At 41.9% G+C, this 18,153-nt stretch overlaps 1 protein-coding gene across 1 annotated transcript in view; it reads right to left on the bottom strand.

Annotated features, from left to right (window-relative positions):
* The window catches only part of TLN2 (talin 2), a 97,221-nt gene that overhangs the window by 9,454 nt on the left and 69,614 nt on the right, over positions 1 to 18,153 (bottom strand). The window contains exons 47-51 of the mRNA XM_039384071.1: positions 16,710 to 16,826; positions 14,290 to 14,475; positions 9,269 to 9,376; positions 6,008 to 6,113; positions 3,564 to 3,688 (exon numbers count right to left, since the gene is read on the bottom strand). Coding sequence (XP_039240005.1) covers positions 3,564 to 3,688; positions 6,008 to 6,113; positions 9,269 to 9,376; positions 14,290 to 14,475; positions 16,710 to 16,826 — 642 coding nt within the window. The remainder of the gene's footprint in view (positions 1 to 3,563; positions 3,689 to 6,007; positions 6,114 to 9,268; positions 9,377 to 14,289; positions 14,476 to 16,709; positions 16,827 to 18,153) is intronic.

Genomic DNA, 18,153 nt, shown 5'->3' with positions numbered 1-18,153 from the left:
GAGTCTGTAACATGAGATATCCTGAAAATGTTGATTATGCCATTAAAAACAAAACAAACAAAAAAAGGAGATTTTTTTTTTTTTTGTGGTGTGTTTTAACCATTTTTCTATAGCATCTCCATTATTAGGGGTAGCATAAATAAAGTCAGGGTTGACAGGAAAACAAATGAGCCCCCAGTCTCATTGCTAAACAGTAGCAAAAATTACAAAAGACAAACCATTTCATTTTCAAGCAGCTCTCATCTTCTATTTCATGGAGAGAAGACCAATGAGTAAGTCACTGCACTGAGCCATGGAAAACACAATAACCAGTGAAAGTCAGTTCTTGGCACAGCTGCTGCTCACTACCACTGAAAACCCTACACAACTTCCAAGTCCTTCCAAGAGAAGCTCTACTGCTAAAGGAGCCTTCCATGTATGGATTTTAAATCAGATTAGATTAGGAGTCTGCAGGAAGTCTTCTAAACCTGCTTGTGAGTGAATGTACTCCTCCTTATGGCCTTCTACTCTGTTACAACCCCCGGAGACAGGGCAGGACACTGTAGGAATATGTTTGATATATAGTTGGATTAAATAACAACCTAATATATCAAACATATCACACAGAGTCCTGCAGGAAAAGGCATCCAGGTTTGATTCATCTTGGGGGAAAAAAAAAAAAAAAAAAAAGGACAAAATGCTGAAAGCTACCAGCAGGAAACTCCTGTGGACTTCTAAAGACACCTGTGCCTGAGGGCACAGGCCTGCACAGCAGCATGAAGAGCACCAACAGAACAGGGTAGGACAGCAATGCTCTCTGCTGTTGGACCTCACCTACCCTACCTTTGGCTTTTGAAGTATTTTTTCCCAGCATTAGCACGTAGTTTTTATTAGATAAAATATTTTCCTTCTTCCGAAAATTACTAGTTTGGGGAGTTACTAATTTACACCAGTAGCATGTTTGCACAGCAGGAGGAATATGGGTCTGCACTGCAGGACACCCAACCCTCCAAAATGAAAACAGAAAAACAGAGTCCGTACTCAGGAAAAATGTATTTAAAGGAAACCTGACAGCCAAATCCTGCTTGATAAATGATAAAGATCTCCTTGTTTCATTTCCCACCTTGAACACTGCAAGAACTGAACAGGTTTGGTGTCACAGGGAGTAGTAACAACACCTGCTTGGGAGAGTCCTCCAAGTTCTTCCAAGATTTAAGCCCAGAAGAAAGACAGGTACTAACAGGGACCAGTGGGGCAGTGGACTAGTGGACTGAACATTTTGGGAGCACATTCACCTGCGGCCAATTTAAAGCAAACAGAATAAGCACCACACAATAAAACATGGGCAGCACTTGGCAGGGCTGGGTGGGTCTTACTAGAAATTGTTCTCTGGGGTAAGATCACTCCCAGTAGTGGAAAATGTCTCGTGCTACTGGTGTCAGTCTAAGACATAAAGGGGGGTAGGACAGGTTCAAAAATATGAAGAAGAAACAAGGAAAGAAGAAATTAAAAAAATTAAATAGTGGAACAAATGAGAAAAAACTCTACCTTCAACCACTGATTTGGGGTTTTTTTAGAGGTAAAAGACAAACTGGAACACACAAAGATGAAAATTTCAAGCCTAAATCAAATGACTCCAGTTCCATGCCCCAATAAAAAAATAACCTTTCCCAAAAATATAGGATCATCCACCAGCTAGTAATGATGATGATGATGGATTTCCTGCAGGCAGATATTCTAAAATTACCAACTAAGGACTTTTCTGCAAGTTCATTGATGATAATTACTGACAACCAAAGCAGGATATTGATCTGGCTAGACCAGAGGTCTGTTCCATTGTAGAAGTTAACTATTATTCCTGCATTTCATAGACTGAGCATAAGAGAAAGAAGTTGTATCAACCCCTTCCCTACTCTAAGTGTTTCTGCTACAACCCTGTGTATGTTGTCAAAGATGAGCATCAGAAAGACAGAGCCTGTTCAACACAGAAAATCCTACTCTGGGAGGATACAAGATACAAGTCCTCCTCAGAAAAAGTGGTGTTTGAGCCACTCTGTGATATTCCCAAGACCTTTTGATGTGTATTGCAATGTGAAAGAGCTCAAACGTCTGCAAAGGATGCAAAGGCGGCTGAAATCCCAAATCAAACAAACAGTTGGACACGAATTTTAGTTTCAGAACATGACAAATAAACAGAGCAATAAATCACAGGCAGACTGGATACTCCAATTAACATGTTAAATGAGGAGCAGGTGTGAGCTCTGTACTCACTGGGAAATTACAATGCCCCTGGAGTGGCTGGGATGTTGGAAGGGAGCTGCTCCACAGTTACCAGGCAACACACAGATGCCATTGTGCAGTGATTGTATAGAAAAGGTGGTGGAGGACTCTCCCATCCTCAGGCTCAGCCTGTGTCCTCTGCTCTGCAGAATCTCATCATAAAGGATCATTTTTCTTTGTAAACAAAATGGATGTACTTGTTAAAAAATGCAGGACAAAGAGCATTTCTTTTTCATGAGCTAATTTATTCCCATCATTAGATGGGGGGTGGGAAGTCCTCAAAGGCTGAAGCTTCCAAGAACTATTTCCTCTGATGCTCCTGAATAACAAAATACCACCCTGCACCAAAACATCCAACACTGAATGTTCTTGAGGCCCTGCTTTTCAGGAAGACTTCTCATTAGCTTTACCCTGAAAACAGTTTTGCACCTACAAAGCAGCATGAACAGGAAAATAGAAGCACAGTCCTCTCCTGAAGTCAATTCCACAGCCAAGGCACGATTTTTCATTTTAAAGAGATGCAATGTGGCAATTTCTTCTAAAACCTGCCTGTTATTCAACACCAGGCAAAAGGCAGCAACTCTCCTGGATCCAGCCCTGTGAGCTCTGCATACAGCCATTAGGAACAGCAGTTCCATACAGTCCCTCTGTACTGCACATGAAAATAGTTGGCTTAATTTTATAATATGTTCAGAGAGACATTTGAAATGACCTGGTAACATGCAACACTACTTGCTGTCATGACAAGCTGTAATTTCATTTCCCTCAGGAAAATTAAATAGAAATGGCCATACCACAGATCTGATTTGACACTGTAGCAGCTACTCCTAGCATGGCATAAAATCCTATGTCTTTAGTCTTAGAAAATCCAGCAGGTCTTTTGCATTCTGTTGAATCCCTTCTGTGTTGCTGCTGCTTTCTCCTGCTATACTACACAAATTCAGATGAGAACAAAGGGCCTTCAAAGGAAAGCAAGTGAGAACAACTTTCCACATCAGTAAAATGCGTTTGGAAACAGAAACGTGAATAATCAACAGTAATTTCTGCCATAACTCTTACAAGCATTTCTAACATTTGGCTTTTCTTCCTTTGCTTGCTCGTGACTGGTGCTTGACTCACTCTCTGAAAAGCATCTCTTTTACCCTGTGCCTTCAGGGTAAGAGCCCTCCAGGGCAGTGCCACTGAGGCTCAGGCAAGGTTGGATTGTTTACACCCTTGCTGTGGACAGAGCACAGCCCAACACATGGGCTCTGTGCACCCTCTGCTTTATTCACCTCAAAGGAACAAGGGGGAGGGACACTCACCTTGGGCTTGGCTCTTGGTTTCAGCTGCTCCAACTTCTTTGCTGCAGCCTCAATGGATGCTGCAGCCCCCAGGAGCTCTGTCTCTGCAATGACTGTGGGGTCTTCTGGATCCACCCACTCTGTCCCTGAAATTAAGGGAGAGGAGACAATAACTGCAGTGGCACTGGGAGCTGCCATTCAAACAGGGCACTAACAATCACTTGTCAGGTGTCAAACACAGAATGTACATCACAGAAAGCTGATTTTAATACCACAGTGGCCTAAAAACACTGCAGTTTATGCCACTGAGCATGTAAAGCGGGGGGGGAAAGTATTTAGCAGGATTATTCGGTCATGAAAGCAACTTTTTGAAGAATTGTTTAAGCAGAAAAGCTTCAGAAAGATAGCCTGTCCATACTGGAAACAAAACTTGTGTGTATCAGGGCTCCTCCTAAGATGGTTCCTAACTTGAGCAAGTCCTTGGGTACTCAGAGGTCTGACAGGATGGTGGAGAGAACAGGACACAGAGAACACGACCCCAGCCCATCTGCACAGTCTCTGTTTGGGAGTGGGGAGAGATGAATCAGGTCCTGACTGAGGGAAGCACACTTGGGGCAGTGAGTGCCTGAAGAAGCCAAAGCACTTTCTGCAACATCTCCAAAGGGCAATTTTTGGGTTTTGTTGTTGTTTGTTGTTGTTGAATTTTTGGCATTTCCCTTGGCTCAACGAAATTTTATAGGTCCACAAAAGAAATGTTTGGCTGGAGGTGATCTCAGATTTTTGGAAGTTGTCAGTGCATTGTAGTTTTTGATTTCCTAACACCACTCTGTGAATTACAAGATTCAGAAAGCACCCACATTCTGAATGGAGGGAAACAATGAAACAGCCAAAAGAAGTTCATAACCTCTAAGGGCATGGTCTAGAGACCATTTCTCAGCTCAAATGGGGCACAGGATGAAGACATTGTATATTAAGCCCTAATATTGGCAGATATAAAGGGGGAAAAAAAAGAAAAAAAAAAGCTTCCAGAGTGAATTAAAAAAATGCTTTACAGGCAATAAATGAAAAAAAAAAGAGAAATAAAACCTGATCTTTTTATTTTAATGAAATGAATTAAAATGCAAAAATTGTTGGAAATTAATGAATGTCTCCAAAGCTGAGGAGACAATATAAAGAATTTTAAAAAGCACTTAGGGAATAGAAAAATTCTGATATTGGCTTGGCTTGTTAAAGGAAGGAAGGCAGGAAGGTAATAACACATTGCCATATAGGAGAAGCACTTAGTTAAGGTTTATTTCCAAGGAACATGTACTGATAATAGCAGGAAATAACTGAGGAAAACCTGCACTGTATATTCCACAGAATACCAGAAAAATGAGTGTAGTGTTCTCTGGACTATCTTAGGAAAGGATGATTGAACAAATATGGATTTCCTAGAAGCCTTTATTGAGGGGGGAAGAATTTAAAAGAAAAAAAAGTTTTAAAATAAAAATTTCTCATATAAAATGTATAATATTTTTAAAATAAAAAACCAATGCTTTATTTAAAATATTCTATTACCTATGAGATTAGAATGCTCATACAGCATTCTGATGGCTGTGAGATTTCTTTAGACTACAGTTCCCAGGAAATCTGTAGTGGATGTGCTTCACAGCAGTGGTCTAATACTTAACACCACACTCTTAAACGTATTTATCTCATTTCAAATGCATAATGTTAGAACTGTTATTATAAGAGTTCACACGCATTACTGGATAAAAATTTTACCAAGACAGTAACTTAGAAAAATATCATATATTATAAGAACAGTGAACTTGGAACAGTGTTATAAGAACAGTGGAATTCATTGCTTATTTGAGTGCTGGATTTATCTTTGTCCACAAGTTGTTCAATTGTAAGAGTTCAGGAAATCATCTAGACCACACTTTTCTGAACTCTCCTTGTTTCATTAACATACTCTGCCAGGGCAGGACCCAGACAGAGCACCTAAAACTGACAGCATTGCTAAAGGCTGAGGGGATCAAAAATCACAGTGTGTAAGGTGAGGGTATCCCCTGCTCCCTGAAGTTGGAAAGCAATTATCACTGCAAAGCAAAGGACTTATTTTGACTCAGCAAACGGGACCGTAAGGAAAAGAAGCAGACATCCAACAGTTCAGCCACCAGCTCAAGAGGAGTGATAATATATTTTGTTTCCTGCAACTGTGCTCTGCTCCATGGCTCCACCTTGCAAGGCCCCATGACTGAGCCATGACCTCTGACGTGGCACGTGAGGGGGTCAAACAGACCCGTTTGCCAACGCTGAGCAAGTGAACGCCAGCAGAGAGATTCAAAGAATGGAAGGAGGTTGGTACCAGGACTCCTAGAGCATACTGGAAGGGGTTTTGTTGGGTTTGGGGTTTGTTTCAAATACAAAAATGACAGATCATCCTCTCACTGCAGTGGGAGCCAGGCCTCCCAACTCACCCTTCATTGCCTCTGCTGACTGGATGAGCTCTGTCACGGCCCCGGCAACGCGCTTGGAGAAAGAGGCCAACTGGTGCTTCAGTTCTGGGGTTGGCTTCTGAAGGATCTGCAGGGACAGATAAAATGTAATACTGCACATTAGTGAGGATTCCAGAGAATGCTGGAGGATTCCCAAGGCACACTAATGAAGGATTTATTTTATACAGAAATCATCGGAGAGAAAACACGAGCCCAAGTGAGAGAACTACAACTGTCAGTGGAGCTCCAGGAGCAAAGGCTGCAATGTGGATGCACACCAGGCAAGTGGCACTGCCTGGCACTGCTGCAGGGACTGACAGTATTGCCTGGAAGTTCTCAATCCCAAACCTAGGGCAGAAGTATCCCGAACAGAGGCACACATGTGAGTATGTGGGAGGAATATGCAGCTTTAGCACTCCATGCTCAGGTATTACAGTCACTACACTTATGGATCAGCCTTTCTAGACTGCTGGAGAGGAGCTGATTTTCTACTATTAACATACTGGTTGGTCACTATTTCTACAAGACAGAATTACAGAGTTCTGGAAGCCTGTTCTGGAAACAATCAGAGACTGTGAACACAATGGAAATGCCAATTCTGGGCAAGACCCTCAAATAGAAGGGAAAGACAGACGTTTCTGAACTTAATTTGAATCAAATATTAAACTGGGCTTCTTCAAATGAAAAACAGTCAGACACTCAGTGAAGCTGAATTCTTCCCCTGAACAGGAACATTTTCATCTTTAATTAACTTATTTTTTTTGTAAGAAAAAAAATTCAGTTCTGGAAATTCATGTATATTCAGAAGCTCCTTCTGAGAGAAGAGTGACAGATACACAGAGAGCTTCAAGAGCAAAACAAGAGGCTGAGTCTTGAAAAGTCACATTCAGGTGTGCATTTTCTTACTGATTTCAAAAACTCCCCCACAAAGCCACTCCAGATGCACATGAAAACAGATTGTATCCTTCTGCCAGCTTTCCCATTCTGCACTTAAATGCCTAACTCCTTTACTTTGACAGAATAAACTCAACTAAATTGTTTTCCTAGCTCTGCCTGCTGAAAACTCTGCCACGTGAGGAATCTCTCTGGAAGGGCCGTGTCAATGTATGTGTGCACTGGTCTCCTGCTCCCTAAGGATGATCCTCAGCCAGATCATTTCCACGGGAATCAGAAGGACACGAATCCTCAGTGGATAAACAATCTGCAGTGCTGACAAAACATAACACAGTTATAACCAAAGTTTATACGCTGCATAAACCCTTATTATGGCAGAAACCGAGCACTGAGCACTGCAAGGGTTATCTTCCCACAAATGCTCAAAAATTACACAATTGTGGTCAGGACTATAAGAAAAAATGACATTGTGCCATAGTACTACCTATGGGAGTGTTGACAATGTTGGAATCAAAAAAACTGAGCAAATTTTAAGACTAGGTGAGGTGGTTTATGAACTGCAATTTTAAAGCCAATTTAGAACTCTCAGCAGATTCTCGTCCCCTGCAGAGTCTTGTACAACAACAAAGGTTCCAGTCTTCCCCTCCACTCAGCATGATCAATGCTGACCAACATGGAGCATATGAATATGCAGAAGGACAGGTCAGTCTTCAGCCTTGCTAATACAACTCACAAGATGTTTTACAAAGATGTACCAGCGCTACAGCTTGAATTAGTGTGTTCCTGCACCCAGGCCCTAGCCAGGGGGAATATTCTGTGGAGCAAACGAGTCAGTTTTGTGCCATTTTCCTGATGCAACCTCTGCACAAGTGAAGACAGTGGCTTAAAAAATTTTAGACATTGCATCTGACAACTCTTGCACCTAAAAATTATCATTTCCAAAGAAAGATGGCTGCTGGATTGTTCTTCTTGGCACCCCTGTGTTGAGACACACAAGCTACTGAGGGAATAACTGAACTTACCAACAACTGCATCACAAGGTGCAGAGGGACTAATTTGAGATTTCTAATCTCCCATGGTCTGTTATGGAGGTTATAAATTAAATGAGATTGCAGATTTAGGGGTTTCTAAAGTACTAGTGTTTTCTAAGGCAGCAAACACTGGTGGGGGGAAAGCAAGGAGACAGAACTTTCTCAATGCTTTAGGGCCCTGAAAGGAAAGAAGCATTTTACTGGAGGAACAGGCCCTTCTTACCTTAAGCCTCTTCACTTAAGCAGAGAGAGAAAGAAATAGAACAAGCAAAAGTTGACTCCAGTCTTTGGTCTGTTCTGGTACAGAGTCTGAAACAGGTACTGTGACAGAGTTCTACAGATCAAATCTGATAAATTCCTCTAAGTACTGCTAAACTAAAAACAGATCAGAAATCTAATGCTGAATTACTTACTGCCATAGAGCTCTAGGAATTACATAACAAGTTCCAACTTTATTGAACTGTTTTCCCATGATAGAGGCAAGCATAACTGTGGCTGTACTGCTATGTTATACATACTTCAACCAGCTGATGTAAATAATTAGACATGCCATGTTCTTGAATTTGCTAATCTGCAGTTAGTGGCTGCAAATTTCAGTTTCACAGACGTTCATATGTCAGCTGAAAGCCACCTAAAAGAAATCACTAATTTAAGTCTTCTCCAGAAACTTCAGTATCTCACAACTGTCGGTTCAAACACGTTATTGCTTCCTACAAATGTAATAGCAACAGAAGAGCAAAATGCTATGGGATAATTAATATACTATGTGATAATTCTGTAGGGTCAAGAAAAGCCAACTGACGGCAGGATTCATGAGCTTGGATTTGAGTGCAGGGGTTTTATGCAGAGCTTTGGGGGTGTCATGTCTGATGTGCTGGAGAGCTCTTTGTGAGGCAGTGCTGGCTGGGGATTTTGGGATGGCACTGAGCAAGTGTGACTGCAAAAGGCCTGGAACAGTGTCTTCATATATATTACATAACCCCTTTGGTCTGGGGGACAGGCCTGGGGCTAATATGTCCAGTGTTTATTGTGGCCTTAAAAGAATACTGAAATGTCTTAATTTATTTGTCAGGGACCTTACTTAGGTCCAGATCTGATCCAAAATGCAGTTCCATTCAAGCACTCCAGTCTTCCCTCTGTCCCTCAGTTTGAGCTGCAGTACTGGCTTTCCTTGAGCTTGCTTTTCCTGAACAGCAAAACTGATCCTAATCTTACAACAAACTGACAAATATGTGTCATGAGCATCACTGTAGAAAGAGGGCAGGGAGATTGCTCTCCTTGGGATTGCTGCAGTACATGCATGCAGAGGACTCCTTACCAGGAGCACGTGTTCCAGGAGTTCCAGGTATCCCAGGGTACATTCCGTTCCGAAGCGCAGGGCTCTCTCCCGAACTTCTTCGCTCACATCTGGGTGATATGATGCTTGCTGAGGAGGCAAAACAACATTAGTACCCAAAACTGCTCCCACAAGAGGAGAGACAGGGGAAAGAGAAGGGAAGAGATTTTTTTTTATAGCCATTTGAGCTTGAGGGCCACCCGTTCCCATTGTAAATTTGTAAGCAAACTGTGCTCGAGGAGCAGCAGAGTCCAGTTCTGATACAGCACTGGGAACACTTTTCCTTTTATCAGCACATTCTCCTGTCTGGGTGAGCATCTGCAATCCTTCTTAGTGTCCTTCCTTAGGCCTTGTCAGCAGTAGTCCTGCTTCTTGCTGCCAGTTCAGAACAAAGAGAGAAACTCTTGAAGAACCATCTGAAAATAGAGTTTTCTCCTCTATTATGATTTCTTCTCATGCAAATACTGAAAAGCATCTTGGGGCTCATTGGGCTCTTGGATTGTGTATATACACACTGTTTGTTCTACACTGCAATGGTTTTATTATTGTGACTCTTCTTTTTTACTACTATCAACAAAAATAAAAATTGTAAGCACAGTTTTGCCACACATAAAAGGCCATTTACATCTCACTGGTTAGAAATACGCCAAACCCAGTTTTTTATTGTAAGCCTGGACAGCCCACCATCAAGGCATGGATGAAGAAATGGCCACCTCTGACAGCAAAGCTCTGGACTGGTCCCAGAAGACTTTGGGCCAGTCACAGGTCAACCACCAGCCCCGTGCCCAAGTCAAACGTGGGTGTCCCACTTTCCCTTCTCCATCTCACAAGATAAAGAGTTTGTTCCTTATAGAAACATTTGCAAATGGCAGATGAAAAGTGCTGTGGAAGTTCCAGGATATTGTTACTCTAGGTGAGGGGGACAAAAACCAAACCAACCCACCCACTCGCCCACCAAAAGAATCATTAGCTGCTTCTCATTGCCTGGTACCACTCTGTAAATAAAAGCTTATTAATGGCTTTAGCTTGACACAGTGATTTAACAAAGCAATAGCAGTGCTGGAGCATCTGTTTAAATATAGAGAGAAGCAGAGTCAGATCTCTGACTTTGTAAGGACTTCCACTAATTATAATGTCTGACATCTGACAGAAGACTGACTAACTCACCCAATTTATTTTTAATAAAAAGTGAAAACTGTGGCCTCTTTGAGCCTTGTATTTTCTACAGTAAACTTCTAGGGAATTCTTTTATTGAACAGAAGGACCAACTGTTGACAGGTGAAACTTCCTAAAAATTAAAAAATTTAGCGTTTCCTCCCACAGAGCAGCTCCTTCCACTCCTGCAGCCTCTTATCTTCCCTTAGCCCGGGGATTATCTCATTGCTTGCTTATTTTAGGCCCTTTCCTGCAACCCCCAACATCCCAACCAGCGCTGGCAGCAGCTGGGCCTGGTGCTGGTCTCTGGGCTCCCTCTGCAGGGAAACTCAGGATCAGCAGAGCAGGAAAAGGGCTTTGAGAGCCTCCTTCATCTCCTCATCCTGCCAGCAAATAACATAAAGGGTGAGAAGATGGGAGGAGACAGCACAGGACTCTCCTCGCCTTCAGCCCACTTCAAATGAGCTCCAGAAGCCCAAAAAATTCAGAACATTTTTTTAAATTTCTCAAATAGGGCAAAGGATCTCCCAGTGTTTCTTATGAATATATTGTAAAGCATCCTATAATGTCCCTTCACTTAATATTACTGTAATACAGGCAATTAGAGCAAGCACCTGTAGGAGAGAAATATCAAGTTCCTTCCATCTTTTGCATACATAACCAAGAGTGACACCTGACTATTTTGGCAGTATTTTTAAGACTTAATGAATCTTAAAAAAAACCCATATATTTCACAGCAGCCTAAAGAGGTGACAGAAGTCATTTCAGGAAGTCATTTTGCAACCCAGAAACATCCTGACAGACATCTCACTACTGCAGCTGGGACTTGGAACAGAAGTGCTTTCTCTTCCAGATTCAGGCAGAAAGTCCGAAGAAACATCTCAAGATGAACCAGAACACAGATTTGTTTCCTCATTCTGAGGCTTCTCTCCACTCCCAGCCCTCATTTTCTCTTCACGCGCTCTCAGAACACGAGGGCAGCAAACACTGCTTGGCTCTGGCAGCAGCTCTCGTAGCCCTGAGGGATGACTGCTGCAGGAAGGTGTCTGAGGGCTGCTGAGCTCCCTCCAAAGCCATTTCTTCTCCAGCTCATCGGTGTCTCCTCACAGGCCCTGTGCTCCAGCCCCACTGAGCTCACTCCAGTGCCGTCAGTGCCTTTACCCTTGCAGGGAGCCCAAGTCCAGACTCAGCCTAACTAGTGCTGAGAAAAGGTGAATAACTGCTTCCCTCAATCTCCTGGCTATGGAATGATCTAAAGGAGTACTCACTGCAATTGTTTGCTATGGTTTTGATGGACCTTCTGTATCTGTTTCCTTTCCAACAGCAATCATTACAAGTACTGATATTATGCACAGGTTACTTACTGCATAGTCATTATTTTATACAAATAGGTAATAAAGAAAGTAATTGTTGTTATCTTAGGGCCTGCTCTACTCTTCAATAAATGTAATTACAGTGTTTCCACTGACTTTAATGAGAGTTGTCTCGGTTCATTACATCCCCCAGTAAGCAACCTCATTGTCTTTTGAAATAACATCTACTTATAAATACAGAATTAGTAATGAGCACTGTAAATTCATGTATAGCAGAAAAAGCACAAGCATTTATATAGCTGCTAATAATTCAAATCCCTAATACTACTTGCCTGAGGCAACTGGCAGTGAAAGAGAACTTACATTTAAATTCCTGACACCAGGGAAGTCAGAGCTACGTTCTGTACAATTCTACCACAGATCATACAAACACTCTTTTGTCTTAGCCTAAAGGACATAAAAATCTGATGATTTATCAAGTGCTTATTCTACAGATTAGCTTAATAACACTAGAAATCCCTCCAGTATTTGTCAAACCTCACGAGACCCCAGTGGCACTGCATCACACAGCTCTGACAGCACGGTGGGGTGACTGCTGGTTCCTACCCCTAAAAGTCAAGCAGTGTGGCTTACCATGGAAATGCCACGTACAGTAATCCATTTGTAGAATTAATGGCATAAGATTTCTAAGTCTCTGAGAAGAATTTTCTAAATCAAGACCTAAACCAAGATTTTCTAAATCGTGTGGTTCAGACTGTGTATTTAAAAGCTTTTTTAAGTGACATGACTATTTTTCCTACATTTTAGATAATGCATAAAATTAGTATTCCTGAAGACTTTTATTCCTGTTTGCCCAATGAATGCTCTTGACCTTAAGAAAGCTAGACAAGACAAAACTAGATCTGATGCCTTGGCACTGTATCATTACAGGTAATAAAATGATTCCCAGCCATTTTCCTTTCTTTGCCGAAGCAACTCCCTGGGAGATCAGAAATGCTCTTCCAGCATCCCAGACCTCCACTGTTCACTCTGCAGGAAGTTCCATCCTGTTGGACGCTTGCAAAGCATGAACCACTCAGAAGCCATTCACATTAACTGGGAGCAAACACAAATATAAAATATGAATGTTCATAAATCGACGTTCAAAAGCGAGCGTTGGGCTGTGTGTGCCTGCGAGTGTGTTTGTAATGTTATTAGAAAGAGAGGATTCTCTTCCTGAGAATTTGCTGCCTGTTTGGAGAGATGGAAAACTAAAATGTGCCTGCACTGGTCACTTCAAAATGCCAGAGGATCTGTATTGATGTGCATCTGGATTGATGCCTGAATTGATCTGTCAGAATGCTGCACAACTGTTCTGAGCTTCCCTTACTAGTTTCAATTAACTGGATTGTCCCTAACACTAATTAGGCTATGGTAGTTCTCATGTCAGTAGTACAGTTTAATTTTCCCATGCAAACTGGAGCTGCTTTGTTTTGCTGACCTTCTGAGGTTATGGAGAGGACAGAATCAAAATTCGGGGAATGAAAAGTGGTCAAGAACTGTGAGGTGCTAAAAAACCTGTTAGAAAACTAAGTCAAGATAAAAAGCTTTATTCGATGGTTTTGTAAAAATCCAGTTCTAAGTTATACTAGAACTTGCACTTTTGCACGAGGATCATTTAAAAGCAAAATTAACCCTTCTGTTTGGGCAGTATTGGGCTAAAAATTAACCTGGGACTGACGTAGGCAGTTAGGATTTGACCAAATGCTGAAAACAGACAGCACACAGAGAGCACCATTATTTCACTGTCACCTTCCACACATGGAAATGCAGAAGTAAATAACTATGATTTACAGGTAAAGGCACTTTACTACTACAGCTACTAGTGAAGACCAAAAGGAATGAGATCTTTAGAATCCCATTTTTTAATTCTTTATGCCTAGGTCTTTTTTGTCATCAGAACAAAGCCAAATGGCTTCATACCCTTTATACAGCATACAGTTCTCCCCAGGTTTTGCAGGGCAGTTTTTCAAAGTTGTCTAGCTCAAGCAAGTGCAGAAAACAGGGCACCACTATTTTTAGTGCAAATGCAAAACATTTTGAAAAAGCGCAGAAGAAATGGAGCAAACAGACAGGTTTGGTTAGGGGGGAAAGGAATATTAAAAATAGACCAGAGTGACTCCTTTCACCATTCCTTTCACTGTTCCTAGGAATACTGAAATGATATTTGTGACCACAGGATTACTTGTATATTCTACCACTTGCACAGATTATTTGTCTTCTGACTGGCAACGAGGAAATTTCAGCTCCAATAAAATTTCTCATTTTCACAAAAAGAAAACAGTCAATATTAATGCTGCTTTTTGTGTGTGCACAGCACACAAAATCCTTCTGAGGGACACGTTCCCTTAAAATTCTCTTAACCGTCAACTTCCTCACGTGAAAGGCAGAGTATTAACACAAAGAAACCGAACAACAAAAATACAATGTTCCACGGATTTAGAGGCACAGACACACACAAAAAGCTCAGTGTTAGGCAAGGAAGTGCATCTTTACCTTACAAGCTGTCAGCATGTCAGCGACTGCTTTGCGGCTCAGGTTCGCTGTAGCGATCACATCCTCCTGCCTGCATGAGTTCCCAGCTGCAACAGCTTTGGCAGTTGCCATGGTGATTCCCTTCGTCATCCGGATGGACTCTTCAGGTGATGAGGTCTTTTCTGGAACCTCGCTCGACTGGAACACCTAAAAGTGAAAACAGAAGGAAAAGTCTGAGACCACTCACGTCGCGGCAGAACGACCGCGAGAAGGAGGCGGCAAAGGGAAGCAGCCCTTGAACAGCAGGAAATTAGAAACATATTTGGAGTACTTGGATATCATTCTTGCTTGTCATTAGCCTGGATCAGATAAGCCTGCTCACCTCCAGAGGGAAACAATAAGCTGAGGGAAGGATAGCAATAAAAAGGGTTAACCCCTTCATCTCATCTGCCATGTAACTACCTGGATCACAGTTGTTCCAGACAGCTGTTCAGAGCATTACAGGATGATAAGAATTACAATTCCTTTAATTATACTCCTTTTTCATCCTGTCTGCTGTTTAGGCTGGTCTGCTCACCTGAGGAGATCCTTCCTCTGCAAAGGCTGGGCCCTCCCAAGCCCTCGTTGACAGCACAGAGCAGTGCAGATCGAGAGCATCACTAAAACATTCAAATGTGTCTTAAAACAGCAGAGGTGGAACGTTGTCTCTTCGACTATATTTAGTTCCCCCTCAGAAACCTAAAGATATAATTTTGCAGGGTGAATTGTGTGAAAATAGTTCCAATTATCTGGCAGTGCACAGCACTCATGAATATTGGAACACAGGAACTGCGGTAACACGAACGTAAGAAGAGCTGGGTAACCTCACTTTGATCTTGTATTTTCTGTTCCCAAGCTTTAGTCTCTATTTACTTGCCATTCTTATGAAGTGCAGGGACAATCTGGAGTGCACAATTAATCAAGAAAGGTTTCTTGACTCCACACAGTGCAACCTAAGCAGGTTAGTGCCTTCAGAACACAAATGTCTGGACAGAAGTGAGCCAGGTCTATCCTGTGCTCTCAGTTCATCAGTTTTTCAGTTTCTCTTTCCAGAAATGGAAGTAATGTTCAAAAAATGAATTCTGGCTAAATATGTGAAGGATATTTGACGTTGTTCAGATTCAGTCCCTGGAATTCCAAATCAAACCTGATGTGTTTTCTTGAGCACACACTTGAGCCATCCCCTGTTCCTCCTGACCCTCCCCTAGTACTCCACCTTTCCTCCCATGGAAGAGGTGGTAACACCACCACAGACCCATTCCTTAGCAATGCTGGCCAAAGCAAAAGGAGGAACACTTCAAACAGATACCAACCTAACTAAGAAAGCAGAAGTAACAATGCACAATCCTCCAGTGACAGATCTGGAGAGGCTTTAGCTCAGTTACAGGAAGGGATGTAAAGCCAGGCCTTCACGAGGATACATGACAATAACATGCACTAGACATTGTACAGATCATTCCTGCTCAGGTACCAAGTCAGGAGGTTTTAGCACTGCCATGGGAATTCCCAATTACTATATACAGGTTTTTGAAAGAAAATAATTTAAAATAAATTTCTCCATTACAACAGCATTGCTCACACAATGAAAACTGGTTGTTCTATGGAGAGCACTTGACAAGACAAAGCTGTGCCAGTGCTGCTAAAGTCAAGAATTGCTAATCCACAGACCACACATCAAAGAATTTTCTGCTGAAGATTGTATCTATAGGGGTTTTTTAATAAAAATGACTGTAAGTAAAAGAAGGAAAAAAAAAATCAGGCTCCTTCGCAAATATGCAGGTATTATTTATGGCACTGACTACTGTGCTAGTTAAAAAAAATAACTGAAAGCTGCAGCTGGAGGCTGTATTTTTATATCTTAAAGAGGAAGGAAAACAATTGTCATGGTCTAACACCTTATTTGAGAGAGAATTCCATGCTATCATTAATTCCTGCTCACCCAGAATATCAGATAGCAGGCTCTGTATCCCTAGTAGTATCCACTTCATAATAAAGGAAAAATAGAAACAAGATTAAACTGCAGATGCAGTAGGGCAGTGATGCTGAGGAGACTCTCCCAAAGCCAGGATCAAAAAATAAGAGGAACAGCATCAGACTCAGAAAATAATATCTGTAGGGAAAGCCTAAGGTCTAGAGAAGAAGGAAGCAGCTGCTTCCAGTTTTGTACTTGACAGGAGCATCTTCAGTCTCAAAGTGGGGACTGGAAATGTGTGAAAGTAGAGAGGTTGAAGTGGACTGTAATTGTACTTTCAGAGATGATTTGCAGCAGGCAGAGAGACCCAAATTGCAGCCAGTGCAGTGCAAGGCAGTAAAGCACAGCTTGAGGAGGAGCTGTGGGCAGGCCTGGTTTAGTGCAAGGACACACTCCCAAAAACCACTTCAAAGGGCTGTTCTGTTCTCACCGTGAGCTCCTGCTTGATGTACTCAATTGTGGCCTCGAGAGCTCTCGTCCCTCGAGTGGCTTCATCTTCCACTGCTTTAACAGTCTTCAAAAGGGATGTGACATTTGTTACCATCACCTGCAGAAGAGAAAAGGGAGGACAAAAATCCATGAATCCTCCCTCCCATTTTTTCAGAAACAGCAGGGTGTGAAGCAAGGCAAATTAAAGTAGGCAGCATTGTTACTTCAAATAGGACCTAAGAGACTTCTTGAACTGCACTTGTTTTACAGGACTAGATACCAACTCTTGTGCTGGCCACATTCTGAAAACTCCTCATAAGCTGCAGAAACGTTGCACAATTAACTGCACAGAGATACTATCTTAAGTGTGAGTGTTCTGGCAAAAAAACTACCAAAAAATGGAAAAATCACAGCTTATCTAGAGCATGTTACTGTCTTTTCCTCCTGCACATCTTACACTGCCAGTTGAAGGGGACATGAATTGAGGGATGGTATTGCTTTTTGAAATGTGTCCAGTACATTCTCTGCAATCAGATAAAACCCCAGATGAGCAAGGAGTCAAACACCAGCCTCAAGCCCAAATGGAGATACAGGATCAGTGTTACTGTTCCTGTTAGAAACTCAATAGTTCTGATGCAGAATAACCTAATTGTCACTGCAATAGTTACATCCTTCCTCCACCCCAGTATATGGAGATACAAACAACAGCTGCAATGAAAAAAGGAGAGACAGAAAAGCCAACTTCTTGACAGTGACGACTTGTCAAAGACACCTCTTCACAGTGGGAAGAGCCAAAAAGCCATTTTTCTTGACTAGTTGAGTTATTTTTCAAGTACTGCCTCAACAGTACACTGTAAGCATGTGCTCTGAAAGGCAGAGAGGCACAGAGAAATAACACCACCGAGATCTCCACCCCTGGAAATATTTTGTAGACACAAATCCACATGATCTCTGTAAGGCAAATGCAATAACACAGTTCAGGTGCAGGGAAAATAAAGCTAAAGGTATCACAGGTATGGCATAATCTCTGCAAGTTTTGAGCTTTGATACCTATGTGCTTTGTGGAGAGACCCAGGAGAGAGGAGTTGGAAATGCACAATATCCTGACACAGAGTTATAGGAGGTTGTTTTTCCTCCCCCCTTCCCTCACCAGGCTGCAAGGTGTAAATAAGGAGAGCCCCTGCTTGTCCTGAACATTCATTATTTAGAATGTAGTATCTAGATACCATTTTATACTGGATAAATTTTAGTCTATATCATTATGAAAGGAAAACCTGCCCTCAGATATCGGCCTATAAAAGAGAGACATTTCTCTTCAGGAGGATTACAGTTCTGTCACCAAAACCACAAAAGTCATCTGACAGCCTAGAAAAACTGGAGCTTCATCAAAACTCAACAGCATCTTGTTTTTCTTTATCATCCCAGGATGATGATGAAACAAAGGG

Source organism: Pipra filicauda, unplaced genomic scaffold (assembly GCF_003945595.2).
Source record: "Pipra filicauda isolate LSUMZ 115617 unplaced genomic scaffold, ASM394559v2 scaffold338_size783178_pilon, whole genome shotgun sequence".
NCBI lineage: Eukaryota > Metazoa > Chordata > Aves > Passeriformes > Pipridae > Pipra > Pipra filicauda.
This window is presented reverse-complemented; position numbering and strand designations above follow the sequence as displayed.